Source organism: Phragmites australis, chromosome 21, assembly GCF_958298935.1.
Source record: "Phragmites australis chromosome 21, lpPhrAust1.1, whole genome shotgun sequence".
NCBI lineage: Eukaryota > Viridiplantae > Streptophyta > Magnoliopsida > Poales > Poaceae > Phragmites > Phragmites australis.
Window position 1 is genome coordinate 23,206,579 of NC_084941.1, and position 22,187 is coordinate 23,228,765.

The 22,187-nt window shown below is 42.8% G+C and overlaps 1 protein-coding gene across 1 annotated transcript; it reads right to left on the reverse strand.

Annotated features, from left to right (window-relative positions):
• Window positions 1-434: 434 nt before the first annotated feature.
• LOC133903859 (wall-associated receptor kinase 3-like) lies at window positions 435-8,216 on the reverse strand. Its single transcript, XM_062345331.1, has 3 exons — window positions 7,235-8,216; window positions 6,689-6,838; window positions 435-1,798 (listed from the first exon to the last, which is right to left on the reverse strand). The coding sequence occupies exons 1-3, from the start codon at window positions 8,154-8,156 to the stop codon at window positions 600-602; spliced, it is 2,271 nt and encodes a 756-aa protein (XP_062201315.1). The 5' UTR covers window positions 8,157-8,216; the 3' UTR covers window positions 435-599.
• Between the last annotated feature and the right edge of the window lie 13,971 nt (window positions 8,217-22,187).

Below are 22,187 nucleotides of genomic sequence, written 5' to 3' on the forward strand. Positions count from 1 at the left end.
TTCCATTCCCACGGAACGCAGAGTATAAAAACAGTTTGAACGCGATGGGCCTGCATTGGGATGGCTCGGGTGGAATTTTTTTTGACTTTTTTCTTATCCAAAAACGCAAAAAACGTTCATCAGTGATTAGTGACGGGTCATAATCTTGACCCGTCACTAATGACTGAATATTAGTGATGAGTCACGGTTACGACCGGTCACTAATGACCTCTTATCAGTGACGCGTTCAGGGTGACGAGTGCGTTACCCATCACTAATGATGATTACCATCCCTCACTGATGTGTTTTTTTCACATAGTGCATGTAAAATTACAGCACAACTTTTTGGCCCACCTTATCTTTGCTTGATATTTCTTCTGTGTATGTTAGGGACAATATGGTAAGTTGCAACCAAGTGATAACATGCAAGCACACACTCTTATAAAAGAGTATAGTGAAACGAAGAGAAAAAATGGAATTATAAACAAGAGAGAAATAAGGGTGCTCCAAATTTGTAAGGTAGTTTAGGTAACAACAAGCATGCGACTGTGGTTGCTTACTGAAAGAACTACGAACGACAAAAGTGCATAAAGATTTTGGTTTTGGATGGGAGCCATATGTCACCGAGGCAAACTCATTGAACACAAGAATTCCTCCTCAATACTGCATCTCCTGCTCAAATTCTCTCTCGCATTGGTATTGTTCTGTTCCAATGAAGGATTATTTAGTATAAGCATAGGCCCATCAGTTCCCACACTGTTTCCAACACCGGGTGCTCCAGTTTGCAGTGCTTCAAGTCTCGTCTCTACTTGCCTCATCATGGGCCTATCTTCACCATGTAGGCTTAAGCACATCACCGCCATCGCTGCAACTTCTTTGGCTTCTTCTCCCCCTTCCTCAATGACTTGTGGGTCTAATATCTCGGAAATTTTGTCTTGGTTCACTAGCAATATGAATTCTGCAGTTAGACTTGCTCCAGGTGATGACATGCGGACAGATGGTTTCTTCCTTGTTAATAGCTCAACAAGTATTACACCAAAGCTGTATACATCACTTTTCTCGGTGAGTCGCCATGTGTGGTAGTACTCTGGATCCAAATACCCAAAAGTTCCTTGAACAGCAGTGTTCACTCCAGTTTGATCAATGGGGATGCCCCGAGAGGCTCCAAAATCTGATACTTTCGCTATGAGTCGTTCATCAAGTAGTATATTCGTAGACTTGATATCTCGATGTACTATCGATATTGTAGCAGCAGAGTGCAGATAAGCAAGAGATCTTGCAGTTTCAAGGGCTATTCTTACTCTCTCTTTCCATGACAATGATAGCGGAGTAGGAACATGAAGATGATCGGAAAGAGTTCCATTTGAAATGAACTCGTAGACCAACAACGGAACTTCTGTCTCAAGACAACATCCAAAAAGCTTCACCACATTTCTATGGTTTACTTGAGAAAGGATGGCAACCTCATTGATGAAATCATCTATCTCTCTCTTAATGACAATTTTGGACTTCTTGATGGCAACAACACGTTGATCAGACAAAATGCCTTTGTAGACGGTGCCGTGGCCTCCACCTCCAAGTTTTCGAGCCTCGTCGAACTTATTTGTTGCCTTGTCAAGTTCTTCTAAGGTGAAGATCATCCTTTCGGCAATGTCCTTGTCCACAAGCCGCTGCAACAACAATCCTCGGTTTTGCTTGAAGAAGAATTCCCTCGACTTCCTAGCTTTCCAACCTCTAAGCTTTCGTCTTACAAATAGAGCACCAATGATTATTAGTGGGACAGCTATGCCGCCGCATATCGATATCACAACAACAAATCCTGCAAAATAATTGAATGTTGTTTCACTAAAATGCAACTGGAAATTTTGAGATATATCAGTTGGCACATTTGACAACTCTATCTATCTGTCTGTGTGCCTATGGCTCTGTTTGGCGCAGCTGAAATTCATAGGCTTTTCTAAAAATGTGCTTATTTGAAAAGCTGCTTATGGCTTCTGAGATAAATGATTTGGTTTATGGGCTTAAGTTTTAGCTTCTCAGCATACCATTTTTTCAGAAAATGCACTCTCAGCCAGCTTATCAGCTTTTAGTTTATTTCATCAAAAATAGCTTATCAGAGAAGCCATAAGCCAGCAAATAAGTTTAACGTTTGTTTCAGCTTATTAGCTTATCAGCTTTTCTTAGAAGCAGAAGCTGCTGATAAGCAGAAACAAACAGAGCCTATATCTCCCTAAGTCAGAAAATGTCTAGAAAAAAGATCTAAACTTTTATTATAACAGTATATATTTAACCAAAATATAAAATAATTGCTACATGTGTATAGGTGTATAAAAATAAAATTTGTTAAAGTTATATAACGGCCAAAACTCTAGTTCATAGAAATATACGTAGTTTAACACTTCCACGCAAACTGAGCAATAGTAAACTTGTTACGTAATAAAATCTGATAACGGGTGGTTCAAAGCTCCAAGGAAAAAATAGAAATTTGCTAAAAATTGTCACAAAAAGTAGATGATCTAACCCTTAATTTGGGAGGGCATATCAATGATGTGCGGTTAAGATATGTTAGAAAATAAGAGATATGTTAGCAAGTGTCCCAAAAAGAAGAAAAACATCTGGCTCACATAGATATGTTTTCCAGTGTCCCAAAAAGAAGAAAAACACCTGGCTTCTCATTTAGTGAACCATTTACTAACCAGAAACACCTGGCTTTTCATTTAGTGTCCAAATCTTTACTAATCAGCAACCATTAGATGCTAATATACATAAAGTAAGACATTGGCAAGAATTTGCCATGAGAACTTTTCTTGGTGAACCAATGTATAAAAACTCGTAAATGTTCCATTTTACTCCCTCTACCAATTCACTTTGTCCGTCTAACCTCCCATACAAAAACTTTGACTCGTTTTACTACCCACAACTATTCATACCAGCTTAAATAACCCCCTAGCTGGTCTTAGACCCCTGATATGTGGTTTGACCAATTCAACAATGCTTCAGCCCACATCAGATAGCACTACTACAGAATCTATTTAATAGGACACCTCTGTACAGATGGATCTATAGAACTACCTGTACAAAGAGTGCCACAGACGACTCCAAACTAGAACCGTATGAGAAAATGGCAACGTTATAGTACAAACTGTTACAAACTACAAACGTCTATAGTAATAGTATAGACAGTTCTAGTTTAGAGTAAATTTCTAAACATTTGGACACTAAATGAAAAGCGTTGGACATTTAGATATTTGGACACTAGTTTAGAACCGTATTTACTGTTTCTTTTTGTAGCGACGGTTCTAATTTGGAACCGTCTGTACTATTGATAGCAATAGTACAGACGGTTCCAAATTAGAACCGTGTGTAAAAAAAGAACAGTACAGACGGTTCTAAACTAGTGTTCCATTTGTTTTGAGCGTATATCTTATATAGATTATTTTCATACAATGGTCAGTAATCAATATCAGGCGAGACGGTAAGGAAGGTTCGCGCGAGGTTAGAGGTTGTGGGTTTGACTCTAAAAACGCACTCGTGGTATTTTTTGTGAAAAATCGTGTGACTTACGACCACGTCTACATAATAATATAGAGGGTTGGTGTGGATAGGAAAAATATTTTTTTAGATTTTTTAGCCTCAGAAAACTTAGTACAAACGGTTCTAATAATGAGCATACAAATAATTTATACAGACGGTTCAAAAACCGTCTGTACAAATCTGATTTATACATACTCTTTTCTACAAACGATTAAAAAAATATCCCGTACAAAATTTCCAAACCGTCAATACAAATTAATTTTCTGCTAGTATAGCTGTGGTGGAGGTCCTTCGTGTTCATCGATGAGCGCTTCCCCATGGTGATGCAAGAGAGAGGTGTGCGTTCCTGGGTTCCTAGCGATGCGACTGTGACATTAATCGAACTAGTATTCGGTGTCCCAATAATTTAAATGTTTTGGGCTAGGTTTAGGTCGGCGTGATGTTTTTTGCTACCATTTTGTTGTCCGGGCCTGTACGTCCACCACAGCCAGCAGGCCTACCTAGGCGGGCTGAAATTGTGTAGGGCTTAGGCTAGGCTGGGGCTTTATTTGGGTTGGGCTTTTTTTTTCTCCGGTCTAATTATATACCACTACTTATACATGGGTGAAGACAGCCTAGTAATGATATTTGAGTATACCTTAATCAATTGGTAGATAATCTTGTAATATTGTGGAATAATGGTGTACATGTATGTGATGAGTAAAAAAACAAAACTTGACTCCATGGGCCATGCTAATCTGCACCATTAATGATTTGCCTACTCTTGATAACCTATCAGAACATACTATTAATGGAGGCAAAGTCTGGCCTTAGTGCTTATATGAAACCGAGAGTGTGTGGTTGAACAACTCAAAGAAATCTATGTACATATGTAATTGTAGGTTTCTTCACAGGACACACCCATACCATAGTATGAGACAACAATACAACGAAGGACGGTTTGGCTCCAAGGGCTCATAGATGGGGAGAGGTATATGATATGGTTATGGTTCTTAGTGTTCTGGGAAAATGATGTAGTAATAATGAATTGACGTAGACCCGTGAGAAGCCCTCTAGAAGATGATATCAATATTATAGGACATAACTTATTGGAAGGACCCGATAGTTCGACATAGCATCGACATCAAGCATGTAAAGAAGAATGCATGTTATAGTTTGATTGGTATCTTATTAAATATCCCTGACAAAACAAAGGATGAACTCAAGACTCAAAGGGACCTAGAGGATATGAAAACCTTGACCAAGCTACATCCGAAAGATACCGGGAAATAATGCTGACTTTAACTTCCCCCAGCTTCCTATATTGTGCCCAAGAAAGAGAAAACTAACCTGTGTGTAAGTTCCTATACTGTGTAAAAGGACTAAATTGTGATTATGTGGAGCATAATCAGTAGATAGTAAAGGAACATCCAAAATTGCAACAGTTCTGAACTTACTTTGTGGTGCAAAAGCAGACAGAAGAAAGAAATAAGTTTGAGTGAGGACCATGCGGCTATCGCGAAGAAGAATGCTTACCCCAACCGATTCTATGGGCCTGTTTGTTTCCAGCTGCTTCTGGCTTCTGCTTCTGTCAGAAGCCCAGAAGCTAGAAGCCAGAACAAACGGGTTTGCTGAGAAGTGGCTTATGGAGAAGCCAGAAGCTGTTTCTGAGGAAAATGAACTAAAAGCTGAGAAGCTTGCTGAGAGTAGCTTTTCTGAGAAGTTATGTGCTGAGAAGCCAAAAATTTATTATAGAAGCCAACAGCCTATTTCCAAAAGTAACTTTTCAGAAAAGCTAAAAGCACAGCTTTTCAGAGAAGTCAAAAGCAGAAGATCAAACAAACAGGCCATATATGGGTGGCTACAGGGAAGGCTGCCAATGAGCGAGAGAGGCAGAAAGTAGAAACAAATAAATAGACTTGGACATCACCATTGGCAAGACTCCTATAGCAAGCCAAGTACAAGGTGCTGGGGACAGAAAATATCACTCCCGGTGGTTGCCTATCCTTCTAAGTGTCAGGAGACCTAGAAGTATCTGAAAAAAATTTAGGAGCAGCTTCTCAAGACTTGTTCCAGGGGAGAAAGACAAACTAACTACAACCATAGGAAACAAGGAGCACCTTGGTCGCATGGAAGGCATTGGGTCTAGGAAAACCTGTACTAACGGACTCATAGAGCATGCCTACTCTTACAGAAACCGGAAGAGAACCAAAACCGAATGCGATGAAGGGGATCAAGAAAGGATGAAGCAAAGCAATGTTATAGTAACTGAAGTACATAATAGATAAAAAAATAATACAAGAATGACGAAATCAAGCCCTAAGCCAATCTCGAGCCAGCATTTTACTAACCATCCCCTCTGCTCATCAAAGTAGCTATGTGTCCATGCCTCTTCCGAAATTGGGGACGACCAAGGTCATTATCCTGTTAATGACATACAATAGCGCACACCGTGCAAGCCCAATACGACAAACATGAACATTTTCCTTGAGGCTGCAATGGGCATGCCTCATCCATGCATGGAAGGAATGGTTTTGCACAACACCCCGATAGCACCACTTTATGCAAAGGTCAAGGTGGACAATGTACATGACAAATTTGTTGGTGTCGTGTTGGGTGTGCCCCCAAATGACGATGTCACAACTCTAGGACTTGCAATCGAATGAATAATCCAGTGGTGCAAGTGTGACATTGTCTTGGAACCAACACACATATAAGTTTCTCACCAGTACCTCGAGCTCCCACAATCTCACCAGTTTCAATTCCACCACCAGCACCTCCGCTTTATCTATGTTATTATCAGTGACGGTTTAGATTTGGAGACAACACATATAAGATTATTTGTGTCAATTTGACAAATGACACTGTTAATCTACAAATATCAGTGTCGCTTTATCTATGTTCGTTGCCAACCGACACATCAAAATCTGAGTGGACTGTGTGTTTAGTCCAAGGGATGTTATCTTTCGATCCTTGTAATTGTTGCTTTCTTTTGAAGATGTTAAAAGGGGGAGTTTTGTATCCTTCATTGAAGGTCTATTCGTAATTAAAAAAGATAGATACAAATTGAAAAAAATTAAACAAATATATTCTGAACCAAAATTTTAAACTAGATCACCCATTTCATTTGCTCGGGTAATCTGTGTAGATAGAAACAAATAATTGATCTGCCATGAACAGTTAACTGCTCTGTTACCTGGAAATTTCCTTTTTGTTGAAGCACACCCACTCGGTTTACGAGGGTCACCCCAGGTACCACGCGGGCAGGAACACTTATACGATCCTACCAAATTAATGCATTCGCCAAAGCACGAGTACTCTCCTGGACTTGCACACTCGTTGATATCTGCATCCAATGAGTTATGAATTAGGAAGCATGTACTTTCTCCATTTGCGTTTATGACTCACTTTTGACCAAGTTATGCATTTTAAAGATATTGTATTTAGCAACGAAATATGACCAAAATACCCCCAATAATATCTTAGGCACATGTAACATGGTAGGTAGTGTTGGGAGGTTGACTGTTATTGACAGGGGTACTTTAGGAAAGTCTATCTAGAAATTCGTGAAGTGCCAAGTATTTGTGGAAGAAAATTTTGATCAAAAGTTCTAAGTGAACGCAAAGGGAGGGATATTAGCTGGAGCAGTACCAACATGCACAGACTGCTGGAACAATAATAGTACTAGTGTCACATTGAGGCAGGAATTAAAACAACGTCTATTATATTTGCAGTTCCTTACCTTGGCATCCATGTCGTATGTAAGGGTTGCCATGGTACCCGCGCTGGCACATGCAGATGTACCCTGATGTATCGCTGGAGTCATGGCACTCGCTGTTGTCGCTGAGGCAACCGTAGTCACTAGAATTCCGATCTGCAGCGCATGACGACGTACTGAACACCCAATTGACGACGGTGCTGACTTCAATCCCAGGTACGGCGCGGCGCACACCTCCGGAGGCACCGAGGCTGGAGGAGTGCGCCGAAATCGCCTGCTGCATCGCCATGACATTCTCTTTCTCACTCCACCATTCTCTGTCGACCACGACCAAGCTTGAGCTCATTGTATGGCTTCTTTCAGTCGTGGAGTACTGAATGTCAAACGTATTGGAGTAACCAAACAAGCCTGAATAGCAGCAACCGACTCCAGAGCATGTGCCATCGGTGGCTATTGCAGGAGGACCGAGCGTGCAATTGGAATAACAGGTGGTGGCAGTTCCGTCTCCTCCATTAGGGTCCGGGACGGTCCACATCAAACGGAACCCGCACCCCAAAACGGCAAAGATGTTCTCCGCAGACACTGTATAGAGGCTGCCGTTGAGAGGCACCGTCCATTCCAGGTTCACGGTGTCGTCGGTTTGGTTCCCCGCCAGCAAGCTGAGTATGCCGCCGTCAATGCGCATGGTGCCGTCCTGAGCACTTATTTCCAGCACCAGGACTCCCGTGTTGTCAAGGAAGAGCTTCGGGGGATGGTACGTCTCGTTGCACAACAGCTTGAACCCGTCGCGGTGGCACCCGGCGCCGCTGCCGAACGGGTAGGGTATGCTTACGTTGCCGCATTGGCTGGCGCAGCCTTGGGGCGATGATGCTAAGGTATCTGAAAGCACGGGTGCGGCTGCTAGAATCTGCAACAACTGCAGCGTTGCTATGGCAAATACAGCCATTGTTGCATAGGGTAAGGAAACGGAGGTGGTAATTAATCAATGCGTCTGCAAAAGCTCAAGTTCGTGATGTAGCAGATAAATAGTCGCATCCGCGACGAGTGGTCTGTATGCAAATAGAAAAACGGACTTGTTGTGCACGTTAATGTGTGATTGTGATGTTTCATCTTTTGTGTGCCACTCCAGTTATTGTCTGTGAGGTATCTATCTTCGTCGACCTTAAAGGCGGGATATATAGCAGGTTAATTATATCCACTCAAATGATTGACCACGCTTCGTCGCACGGTGTGACATTACATAATACAAATAATGTCACATATAGGTTTGAAAACTTCAGTGTGATGAAATGGACGGCAATGAAAATCATGGGTTCTACTTTTAGAACAATTCCTATCACCTTGTTGAAAACCGATCAGTTCCAGAAGAAAAACGTGCACTTCAACAAGAAAATCGGAGAGCCTTGTGGAAGAATAATGGGTGGAAATGAAGCGTGACATGCTAGAACAACGAGCACTTCAAGAAGAAAATCGGAGAGCCGTGCGGAAGAAATAAAGCGTAACATGCTCGAAAGTGCATGGAAAATATTATATGCACAATTACCTAAAAAAGAATAGGACCAGGCTACACTACTAGAGAAAAGATTTGTACAGACGGCTCAAATCACGAGCCGTCTGTGATATATTAACAGTACAGATGGCTCTAATCACAAGCCGTCTGTACTGTGTAATATCACAGACGGCTCGTAGCTCTGAGCCGTCTGTGATGTAGTAATAATACAAACGGCTTGTTATTAGAGCTGTCTGTACTATATAATAGGGGTTGTTGTAAAATGCATTTGTACATATGGTTGTATTCTTCGAGCCGTCTATACGTTAAAATATACAATACAGAATACATACATTACTGGATGTAAACTGATATATCAACAACAACAGCAACAGCAGTACTAAATTCATATATTACACACAGCAGATCATTTGCATTCAAACAACAATATATTTATCATTTGCATTCAAACTCCATACACACAGTAGATTGAACATATATACATTCAATGTCACAAAGTCACACTTATCAATTCATGACACATCAACAGAATTAAATTGTCAATATTACAAAGCCTCACGACATTTGCAAAGCATTCTTCATTCTGGCAGAATAAAGTTTTCGACATCATAAAATTCGCCGGTGTCCTTTAGGATCTCCCCAAGTATGAAACTGGCAAGCCTTTTTTGAATATACATGAGATCGTCGTTCGGGATATTACTTGTAGGAAATTTATATGTCTGTAGAAGAAACTTAAAATAGTTAGACAAAACCATGAAAAATGCATTTTAATATACTATAATTACACTAACCGCTGGATATACTGGTGGACTAGAGCCAATGATTTGTAGCATATACTGGGCAACATAGAACCCACAGACGTTGGTGCCTTGCGGCTACCTGTGACACTGCATAAATTCGTGCACGGTACATTTAGTTCTATAGAATGCATATTATAACGGTAAATTGATGTGCGATGGAGGAATTGTTACCGGAAACTTATGTTGGTGGGTCGCCGAGTGTTTATCATTCCGTACAATCCCGCCCATCAAAACATATTTCGCGAACGCCCGGTTCAACAAGTCTATCAGATCTAAATACTTGTCTTTGTCATAGTACATCCAGTCCATGTATATGCAGTGTTGATTGTGTGTATAGATACTGTAGGAAACATGCCCTTAGGTTGATTGCCTAAATTACATAAGGGCATGTATGTGATTTTGGTGATTAATGATAATATAGTCAATAAGACTAACATGTTTGTCAAGTATATGCTTTAGTAGGTCTCATGGATGCAACAAAAGAGAAGTCACCGAAGCCGGAACAAAGAAAGGAATGAATTGGACTTGTTCCATGAATTTTGATGTGATCAAATGGGTTGGATTTCTGTATAATTTTGTAGAGTTCTTCACAAGATTTCAATAGAGCCCAAGATCATCAAAATCGGAGTTCGGAGCGAAAAGTTATGCCTAAAATACAGTTGTGCTGAAATTTGCCTCACAGGATAATCCGGTGCTCAAAATCAACATAACTCCGGTGCTTTAGAGGAATATCCGGTGCTCAAATCAACATAAATCCGGTGCTCAAATCAACATAAGTCCGGTGCCTCACAGGATAATTCGGTGCTCACAAAATGAACTCACCGGACTAATTTTTGCAGAGAGCTCCAAAATGAACTTATGGGCATAGGATAATCCGGTGCTTTTGTCCGGTGTTAACTAACTCATCACAGGATAATCCGGTGCTCATAGTTGAGTTTGAGTGGGTTCCAACGGCTAGTTTCTCTGATGTACTTACAGGATAATCCTGTGCTTGTACTACTATCATCACAGGATTATCCGGTGCTCACAATTTTTTGAGCCGTTGGGGCAACGGCTAGTTGGCGGGTTTGAGGCTATAAATACTCCTTCACTCAGTCATTTGAAGGTGCTGGAGTCTAGAGAAGTTCATGTACACTTGAGAAGACATCCAAGCCACCAAAGTACTTAAGTGATCAAATCCAAGGCGATTAAGCACACCATTAAAGAGTGATTAGTGCTTGTAGCCCTAGAGAGAGTGTAGCTAGTTGATAGCTGCATAGAGAGTGGATCAAGGAGTGATCCTAACTTGTACCAAGTGGTACGCCGGCACCTTGGAGTCTTGGTGACTCGCCGTTAAGCTTGTTGACCCTCCGACTTGGTGTGGAGAGGCGGCAAGGTATTTGTGCGGGGACCCGGAGACCCTTGCCTTTGTGGCTCAAGCTCCGAAGTGATCACGGCGGCGAGGAACCGGAAGAGAGGCTAGTGGTGAGATCTTGCCTTGGTGGTTTGGTGGCTCATCCGGGTAGAGGCCTTGTCTTTGTGACTTGGTGGCTCAAAGGCCGTGCCCGGGTGCCGACCGGGAGCATATCCTTTGTGGAGCTCCAACGTGGACTAGGGGTGGCTTTCATGCCATCGAAACCACGGGATAAAAATCTTTGTGCCGAGTTTGTTCTCTCTACCCTCTTTACACTTCCGCATTTACATTCTTGCAATTTACCTTACTAGATAGGTTGCAAGTTTCCTTAATCGGTAGAGTAGACATGCTAGATAAACCTAGAGCATATTTAGATAGAAATTGATATAGGTTTATCTTGTGTTATTTTTTGAGCCGGTTTAGTTCTAAGTGTCCTAATTCACCCCCCCTCTTAGGACGTCACCGATCCCTACAGATACAAACTAGCATCCAATGGTCTCCGTAGTTGTACGGTAGAAGAATAAGATCCTTCGATCCACAGAGGGTGATCATGGACTCCGCGATGTATTTCTCGACCTCCCCCGGAGTCCATTGGATCGTTGACCCACATACGATCTGTGGGTCGAGGAATCCAATTCTCAGATTCTCTGTCCTGGCTTCTTGAATCATAAGTCTACATATAAGAGTAATGTAGATGAATGAGCGTATCAATGGGTTAGGCAGTTCATTAAGCATAGACCGCGATTAGTAACACTTACAGTGTCCAACATCTCAATAGATTGACGTCCAGCTTGTCAAGACGGTAGAGGAGGAATAAATCCTCGAAGGTCACAAGGAATTGTCCAGCTGAACGTAAGAAATGCTGCCGCTGGTACCTGGTGCTGAAACAAGGAGAAAGATCTTTCTCCTCATGGAACCTCTTAAGCTATCGGTCGTGCAGCATCGTACAGACCCAGCCCATTTGCTCTAACGCTTTCTTGCTCACTAACGGCTCACTTGCCACGTAGGTGTTTGACAAGATGCAAACTTGCCACGTAGGTAGAAGAAGAACATCTGTTAAACACCTATGTGGCAAGCGAGCCGTTAGTGGAAATAGATTTCCACATGCGGTTCCTAATGTCAACCGCCTATGGAAATCGATTTCCACAGGCGGTTGGCTTAAAGAACCGCCTCTGGAAATTCCACAGGCGGTTCACATTAGCTGCCGTCTTAGATATAGAGATTTCCACAGGAGGTTCCGTAAGAGAACCGCCTGTGGTATGTATTTCTTTCAAAAAAAATAATTAGAATATATTTTATTCCATCCAGATTTCACACAGTTTCAATAACAATATGAATAGCATCACATAGCATCACAGAGTTCAATATTTAACACAAGTACAATAATATTCACAACATCACAAGCCTATATAGCTAAGAGTCACTCTCCCACACACAAAGTCTTAGATGACTAGCTAATTCGCCTCCGCGATCAAAGAATCTGCCGTTCTTGTGGATGACTTCGTGCATAATAAACCGGTACATGTCATGTTGGACGTTTTGGATTTCTTTGTTGGTGAGAGCTTGGTTGGCACATTGGATCATCCTTGCCTGGATTGAAAACACAACTAAAAGAGTTAAAACACTACTGACAACAGAAACATAACCAAATAAGAATGTGCAGGCGCAATGATGACTTACGTCCTCAGGGTTCGTTGTGTACCTCCCGTTTATCCTAAGAAATTGGCAAACATAGTATCCACAAAGAACGCTATTGAAACCTTGCTTGTGGCACTACAAATAAAAACGCAACGTATTCGTTAGTTCAATAAAACTCTTCGTCATTAATAGTGGGATACAAGAATTAGAAGTGTGTTATTACCGGAAAGTGTGTACGGACCGTCATCCCATCCGGCTTGTCCGTATCGTGTATCCCACCTTTCGTTACGTACCACTTGTAGGCCCTATTCGAATGCCAACAAGTAATTATCAATTCATAAATAATCTATAAGAATTTTAAGTATGGGGGATTTTCTTTACCTCTGTATAACATCAATGAAATCTTGGTAGGATTTTTGTTGGAAATTGGCAGAGTCAAGGACCACAAGTCTGCTCGACTTCGGCATCAGCATTATACAAATATAGTGATCGCTACATGAATACTTATGTTAGATTCTTGATCGATCAACTAAGTTGAACACTTATGTTAGATTCATAACGTATCACACTTACTTAAAGTTGTAGGGAGCGAAGATGCAGTCCTTGTCCTGCATTTCTAGCATAGCCCTTCCTATGTAGGTTGACATTTCGAGCCTTTTTGTTTTGGTTGCTTCTTTTATGACCCATGCTTTATCCTTTTACTCTTCCCCTTAATCCTAGGGTCATCAGTCCTTATGTTCACGACCATGTTGGGTTGGGAAATTCGTTGTGGATCAATGAACCCGACATGCCTCTTCAACTTTTCCGCATCGTTAAATTGCATCCTACAGAACAAGTCAATAATCATTAGCTTCTATGGCATACATTGGTACATATATGAACGTAGGGGTAGATTGTTAGCACTTACAGGCACCACACGCTTATGAATTGACATCAAGTTTTTCGAGACGGAACAAAGCGTGTATGTCCTTAAAATCCAACATGAGGTAGTTGTCTCCGCTTAGATAAACGATAGCGGGGACATAAGTAGTGATTATGGAGAGCCTCGTGTGACATGCCCTCATGTACCATTCGTGGAATTTCCTCATCTCTCACGGACCTTCTTAGAGTTGAAATGATGGCAGAAATGGCTTGCCATGCTCATATTTCTCAGGAACATCCAGTGTAGGCACGAAATCTATCTGTGAGGTACTTAATGCTTTGACGATCCCTTTCGTGAGATCGCCCTTTGCTGGAGATTCCTGAGTGGATGATGCCTTTGGTTTTGATGAGGATAGAAGCCACCTCTTCATCGGATCAGGTAGATCAATCTTCTCATATGGGGTAATCATTTTATGAACTCTCCGATTCTCAGGTGATGGATGTGTCGGAGGCGGAGATGCCGGAGTCGAAGACGCTGGAGGCAGAGGTGCCGGAGTTGTAGATGGTGAAGCACGATGCGAAGTTGCCTGAGACGGAGATACCGGGCGCGGGGGCGATGGTGCCTGAGGCGGAGAGGGTTGGCGCAGGGGCAGAGGTGCCTGAGGTAGAGTGGGTTGGCTCTGGGGCAGAGGTGCCTGAGGCAGAGTGGGTTGGCTCTGGGGCAAAGGTGCCTGAGGCGGAGTGGGTTGGCTCTGGGGCAAAGGTGCCTGAGGCAGAGATGCTGGGCGCTGGGACAGGCGTGATGCTAGTGATTGTGACTTTTACAGCTGAATATGATATCCCGTCTGGGCCACAGAATGAAGTTGCCAACAGCCTTATCGAGAATCTCAATACCCTCAGGTGTGCTGATTTCAAGCTTGTACTTCATGAAAACCGGCTACACCGAGTCCACTTGTACCGTGGCATAACCGGCCAGAATATCTTGATTGTGAAACACACGGCCTGGAATGGCCTGGCTAGTGGCAGCTTCGACAGTGAAGTCTCCCTTGCCGACCGAAACATGAAGAATGCAAGGGGTAGCCTCTGTGATTTCATCCACAGGATATCTCTAGCTATCGAAATGTGTGGACCCGACGCTGCTCCGAAAGCCTGGGCTGGTTGGTTGCTCTATCAGCATTAATGCTGCCCTTTCCTTCTCCTTTTCATTCCACATCTTCATGAATTTGACCTTAACCTGTTCTTGTATCTGTTCCTCTAGGGTCTTCTCATATCTATTACGGGTCTTGTATTGGCCCGCAGCGTCTGGGAACCCATGCTTTTAGCCAACTTTTGATCTGATGCCTTGAGTGCGACCCGGGTGTTCCTTGTTCCCCAGGGCCTTGGTAAGCAGGTCATTCTCCCTGTCAGGCTCTAGAGACCCTTCCTTAGCAAGCCCTTGGATGGTCTAGGTCACCTCCATGGTCTCGGGGCTATTGAAGGCTAAGTCCCTAGACTCGGTTCGTTGTGACCGAGCGTAGACCCAGTTCCTGCTTCGCTCGTCACAATTTTCTAAAGGGTTGGGTTTCCCAGCCTAGGCAGCCTCTTCTTCTTGCCTCCTCCACTCAGGAATTTTGGGGGCGTACCCAGACGAGCCTAGGTGATGGTGGTGCTTGTTCTTCTTCGCAAGGTGCTTGAACGATTCACTCAGTTTGATGGCATCATGTGTGATCTTCTGCCTAACAAACTTTGCCCATTGCTCTGGCGTAATCTTTCTGTATTTATTAAAGGGTACCAGATTCTTCTTCACGAATTCCTTATTAAGCTCACTCTTCCAGCCCCGGAAGCTCTTTCCTATAGTTTTCAATGCATTCTATTTGGCTGCTTCCTTTGTTTCTGAGGGGAATCGGATGGTTCTCTGCAATGTTGCCCACAGGAACTCCTTCGTCTCATCCGACACCAACCGCCAATCAGTTACAGTGATTGGGACATACTCCTTGACAAGGAATCCGCAACTGTTGCGGAATTTGGCATAGGCCTCACGAGCTGCAACAGGCTCCCCTTCAACACCGACCTGTGTTATTGTATAAATGTCAGACGACAACTTGTTTCTGCTACGCTCGTCCATTCTTCGTTTCAGCGTCGGCCCAGAGGAACCCGAAGTTTTGGGCATAGATGTAGTGGTGGGTTGTGGCGCAGAATTTTGTGGTGCAGATGATCGACGCGAAGATCTTTGCACCCTCACCCTCTAGAGAGAAAAAAAAAGAAGAGTTGACATGAACAGAAGATATTCCTCCATTTAAGAAGTATAAAATGCATCGACTCAACTAAATACCTCTTCGGCGGGATCGTACTCATTGTCACTTTCCCGACGTCAGATCTCCCGATCGCACGGAACAAGGCTCGGGTTGTGATACGAGCCCGAGCTTTTGCTGCTGTCGGAGGAGGACGGCTGGTGAGGGCTTGGGCCCCTATCCGACCTCTTGCTTCCATCCTCTTCTGCAAGCGACCTCTGTGCCAGGGAGGCCTCTATTGCGAGCGTCCTCTGTGCCGGGGAGGCCTCTATTGCAACATCCGACATCCTGCTTGCTTCTGGTTTCTTAGGGGTTACTGTCCTCTTCTGCCCCATGGTACTTACTCGACCCCCGCTGGATTATTGTTGGCTAGAAAAAACTAACAAGTATGCAATGGTACATCAATGAAATCGTGGCATCGTACGGGCATTCTGCTAGTATGAAAAAAAGAGAGGAATTTAGTAGTAGTGTAAAATGCAAAATAGAGTATCATAGAACACAAGAAAAGCATAGAAATTAGAGAGCAGAGAATGACAATATTGGATTATTCCACGAGGTTGGTCTCAAGTTAGAACATAAATCATCCTAGCTACACTATACATGTGGCAATTCTTGAGATCATTTTGCAGGATCACGTCATGAGTCTCTATCATGTGTTTCAGATATGGAGAAGAGGAAAAGAGAGCTCTCCCTAAGTTCAACTAGATATTGTTCATGTGCTCCACAGAAGACTTTCTAAAAAGTGGTGATTTGTAGAAGGGGAAAAGGTCTAAGTGTAAGAAGTTTTTATAGCCCTAATTATGAAAGTACTATTGGTCAATTTTTTTTGTGAACATTTAGTTCAGTTAGTCCAATATGTTGTTTGCAAAAAAAAAATGGTGGCTTGAAAACATAGAATCCCGATTAAACTCATGTTTTGAGCCTCTTAAAGTACAGCTCTTAAAGATATTTTTAGAATAATAAACTGCAACTGAATAATTAATTTGATGTGTCAGGTTTCTTTCAAGGTTTTCCTTATCATTAGAAATTAAAATTTTAACTTTGAATTTGATTAATAAAAATATTATGTATATCAGATATATCAAACATAGGTGATTTTTGAAAAAAAAAATACAAATCTATGCTTCAAATATGGAGGATATGGCTTAATTTCAAAATAGACTGATGAAATATATATGTTGTAGAAGTGGGCATTCGATTTCTTCTATTCAAGCTATTTTCTATATAGTAAAGCATATACCACACATATTCTTCTTTCCAATGACACACAGGGGCGGATCCAGCAAAAAAAATGAGCAGTGTGAAGTATGCATAACAGTGATTGAGCCTTTGCAATTTCACGAAAAAAGGACTAAGTCCACTTAAAAAAAAAAATTGAACGGAGTCATATACCCTCGCTTGCTCTATGCTGGGTCCGCCCATGATGACACACACTCTTCTTATTGGAAAATTCAGACGAATAATGCAAACACAACGATAGTGGAACAAGACTTGTCAGCACTCTTAGCAAATCATATACCACACAGACGTTCGATGACAGTACTGTGTCATGGTGTAGTGCATGAATGGTGCCTCACAACCAGAATATTCCTCTTCCTGAAGCCTAACATGATAATTCACATACATTGGTCCGTTTTCATGCCAATATTCCAACCCTGAATTACACTATTGCCTGATAATCTTGTCGAAGCGCCAGATATGGAGGTTCCAAAATACTACTAGGTACTTCTTAAACCTTACAACACACTGATCATATAAGAGTCTGCAAAGCATGCGCATAGTCCTTGTTGTGGCAAAGGCAGCACAAGAAACGGTGCCCCCCCCCCCCCCCACACTCTCGTCCCTTCTCTTAAGGACCAATCTATATCAACTGCATATATAATTTAATTTGTAGTCACTTCGTGTTCATCAATCCCATCATGCCTATAGATTAAACACAACTAGATCACGAGCTTGTGATAAGACTAACAAATATAATTTGTATATTGACATGTCATAGAGAAACCAAGAAGTATAAGAGAGCGGCTACACACAACTTTCTTCCTTGACCATATTTCAATATTTTTTCCCAAAAACTAAAGCTAGTTAATGAACTGATAAATTTGTAGTGTGGTTTTTTTATAATTGTATATGTTGATGGATTATATTTCCTACACAAAAAGATATTTTCTATATATGTTCTTCAACGGTTTGTTTGTAGGCATTGACCTGAACATGTAGGACGAATGTGCTTGCATATCCCTATAATCAATTACAGCACTCAGAGCGACTCTTGTTGCATGTTAGCTAGGTAGCTAGTTTCATCTGGTCACTGGCTACAAATGTCACTCATTTAGTGCAGCTATTTAAGAGATACAATAAGAGTACTCATGCATTTTGCTAGTTGAGGAAGTTGAGAGATAAATCCGCACCAACTGTTACTAACCATATCTGTTCCTATTGAAATTGCAATTCATTTTCTTGAGGCCGTGAAGTATTCCTTTATTTAGTTAAGCAATGTAATATGTTATGAGACCTTTGCTTGCTTTGGCTATAGTAATTTATCCATTAAAAAACCCTCAACTAAATGATAGTTGGGCCTTAATTTAGTCGCAAATGAATCATCTCACATCTCGAAGCAAAGTATAATTCATGTAAACTACTACAAATAGTTCATAGTTAGCTCGGAGAGGACCACAGCATATATGCTGATATGTTGCATTCATGAGAAAATTAGGTTCTTTTCTTTTAGGCTCTTTTCTTTCAGCGTTCCATCTCCTAGCTAAGGTAGTGTTGTCCCTCCTGTCCCTCATGTGGAACTTCACCACGGCACGATGGCCGGCATCACAAAGAAGAGCGGGGCATCACACGGCCGGCCGGAGAACCGACTATGACGGCTTGGCTGGGAGGGGGATATGGACCTACTCACCGGCGGTGGCGGCTCCTCCTCGGCACGGTCCAACTCGGTGGCGGCGGCTCCTCCTCGGCGCGGTCCAACTCGGTGGCGGCAGCTCCTCCTCGGCGTCGGCGCGGTCCTCCTCGTCGGGGGCGGGGCTGTTGTGTGGTGGCCCTCCTCGTCGGGGGCGGCAGCGAAAAGGGAGAGCGCGGGCTATGGAAAGAGAGAGCGCGGGAGGCGGACGGAGGGATAGCATGATGGCATGGTCGAAGGTTTGTCAAAGCCCTAGGGTTTTTAGGGCCGCGCGCAGTTATATAAATAGAAACGATTTCCACAGGCGGTTAACGTAAGAAACCGCCTGTGGAAATGATTTCCTGTGGAAACCTGTGAAATGATTTTTGCTTGTTTGGGAAATACTATTCTATTACATATTAAAGCATCTTAAATTAAAGCATATACATGCCCTAAATTAAAGCAAAATCTCTCTTACATCATGCATACAAGTCCTTAATACAAATTAAAGCTTATTCTAATTTTATACAAATTTCAGGGTTCTGTCACATTGAAAAATAATTTGCATAACATGGCACTATTTACCTTGAACTATTTTCGCTACACCATCCAGACGCATGTATGGCATCACAGATCTATCGAGGGTTGCTTCTACAAGTTCGATCTTTTCTGGATCTCCAAAAGGCGGCACGTCGTCGAACTGATTATATTCTTCCTCATCCTCCACATTCTCGACTCCGAGAATTCTTTGTTTTCCGGCAACAACTATGTGCTTCTTTTCATTCGCGGGGTCGATTATATAGAAAACTTGTGCGACGTGATCAGCGAGTACCCACGGGTCATCTTTGTGGCCTACAATGCTGAGGTCGACAATTGTGAAGCCGTAGTTGTCCATCGCCACGCCATTTGGGTGTTTGACCCATTTGCACTGAAAGACGGGGAGCTGCAGATTCACTCCATAGTCGAGTTCCCAGATTTCTTCTACGAATCCATAGTAGGTGACCTTTTCCCCTGTTATGTCATAGGCTTCTGTTCGAACGCCGCTGTTTTGGGTCGTGCTCTTCTTGTCTTTTGCTTTGGTATAAAATGTGTACCCATTAATGTCATACGCTTGCCATGACGTAACTAAACTTGATGGGCCACAAGCCAACATTTTCACATTTTTTTTATCTACAAATTCACCATCCGGAAGGTTTTGGTTCTTGAACCATGTGGTGAAGCAACACTTATGCTCTTTCAAGATCCAATCATACGAGCGGTCTTGATTTTTTGTGTAGAGCTCATTTAGGTGTTGCTCGTCATACGGCGCCACTAACTGGATCTACTGCAAGATGGTGAAATGTGCTTCTTCCACTTCTTTGTAATCATTATCGATGAATCTTCCTTTGGTCCCTCTCCTAGACAACCTCCCCTCATGTCGAGATACAGGTACACCAATTGGATTAGAATCTTTTATGTAATCGATGCAACACTCAACGACTTCCTTGGTACTGTAGCCCTCGATCATGGAACCCCCTGGGTGAGCACAATTCCGTACATAGCCCTTGAGAATGCCCATGTACCGCTCAAACGCATACATCTGATGTGAGAATACAGGGCCCAGCGCAATTATCTCATTCACGATGTGAACCAAGAGGTGTACCATGATATTGAAAAAGGATGGAGGGAAGCACATCTCAAGTTGGCACAAAGTCTCTACCAAGTAACTATGCAGAGCACCCAGTTTTTTAGCATCGTTCACCTTCTGAGCAATTGCGTTGAAGAAGTGACACAACCGTGTGATGACCACCTTTATATATCTTGGCTTGATACCCCTGATTGCAATAGGGAGCATCTGCGTCATCATCACATGACAATCGTGAGACTTCATGCCGATTAGCTTCAAATCTTTCATCGAGACTAGGTTCTTAATGTTGGATGAGTAGCCAGTCGGGACTCTCACCCCACGTAAGTACTTGCACAATGCCTTTTTCTCCTCAAGTGTCAGAGAGTAGCTAGCCGGCGGAAGATAATGTTTCCCATTTGGTCTGTCTTCAGGGTGTAGCTCTAGCCTAATTTCAAAATGCACCAAGTCCTTACGTGACTTGATTCCATCCTTTGTCTTGCCTGGTATGTCCAGTAAGAGGCCAAGGATGCTATCACACACATTCTTCTCAACGTGCATGACATCGATGCTGTGACGGACGTCCAAGTCCTTCCAGTAGGGCAAATACTTAAAGAAAATTGGCATCTTCTTCCACAGCGTGCTGGTCGGCATCTCACTTTTCTTCCTCTTTTTACCCTTCGGTGGCTTCCCAAAAACAACCTTGATGCTACTGACTATTTGAAACACTCATGCCCCGTTGCGAGGTTTCGGGCCAATATCTTCCTCAACCGTGTTGTCAAAATGTTTCTTCATATTATGGTATCTGTGAGTTCCGAGTAAGAACCGTCGGTGTCGCGTGTACACTACCTTCTGTGAGTACGGAAGGTACACGGACGCGGTTTCATACAAGCACACTACACATCCTTGCTTCCCTTTAACCTGTCCTGATAGGTTAAAAAGGGCGGGATAATCATTGATGGTAACGAAAATCATTGCTTTCAGTGTGAAGTACTGTCGTCGGAACTCATCCCACACCCGGACCCCCTCTTTCCACAGTTTCGCCATATCTTCCATCAATGGTTCCAGAAACACATCTATATCGTTGCCCGGTTGTTTCGATCATTGGATAAGAATGGACAGCATAAGGTACTTCCGCTTCATGCATAGCCATGGAGGAAGGTTGTAGATGGCCAGGACCACTAGCCAAGTGCTATGTGAGGTGCTCATGTCACCGAAAGGATTCATTCCATCGGTACTCAACGTGAACCTTACATTCCTTGGTTCTTCAGCGAACTCTAGATACATGGCATCGAACTTTCTCCATTGCCTAGCATCAGCGGGGTGTCGAAGCTTAGTTCCATCCTTCTTGCGCTTATCGAAATGCCAACGCATCAGTTCAGAGTCCCTAGGGTTCAAGTACAGGCGCTGCAAGCGGGGTATCACTGGTAGGTACCACATCACCATCGCAGGACTTCTTCTCTTCTTCTCCGCGTTGGAAGAAGTGTCTTCTTCGTCACGACCAGCATTACTCTTCTTCTTCTTTGCATTGGCGGAAGCATCTTCGTCCTCACAATCATCATTCCTCTTGTACCGACTCGCATTGCACACTGGACATCTATCCAAGGCTTCGTACTCTTTACGGTAGAGGATACAGTGGTTCGGACATGTGTGTACTTTTTGCACATCCAATGACAACGGGCAGATAAGCTTCTTCGCCAGATAAGTGGTGGTGGGCAAGGAGTTAGGCTTTGGAAGCATGTTTGCCAAGAGACTCAACAGATCCGAGAAACTCTTGTCGGACCATCCATTGCTGGCCTTCAACCTTAGAAGTTCAAGCACCGAATGCAACACCGTAAACTCCTTATCACAGCCCTTCAATTCCTCATACAAAAGTTCCTTCGATGCCTTTTTGTAACGCCTCGAAATTATCTAAACCTCTCGTGTCCCTTAAAACATGCGGTTCTGCGTGGCACAGCATTTCCTCTAGATCAAAGTTAGCATCATCATCCAGATCAAAATCGGCATCATCATCC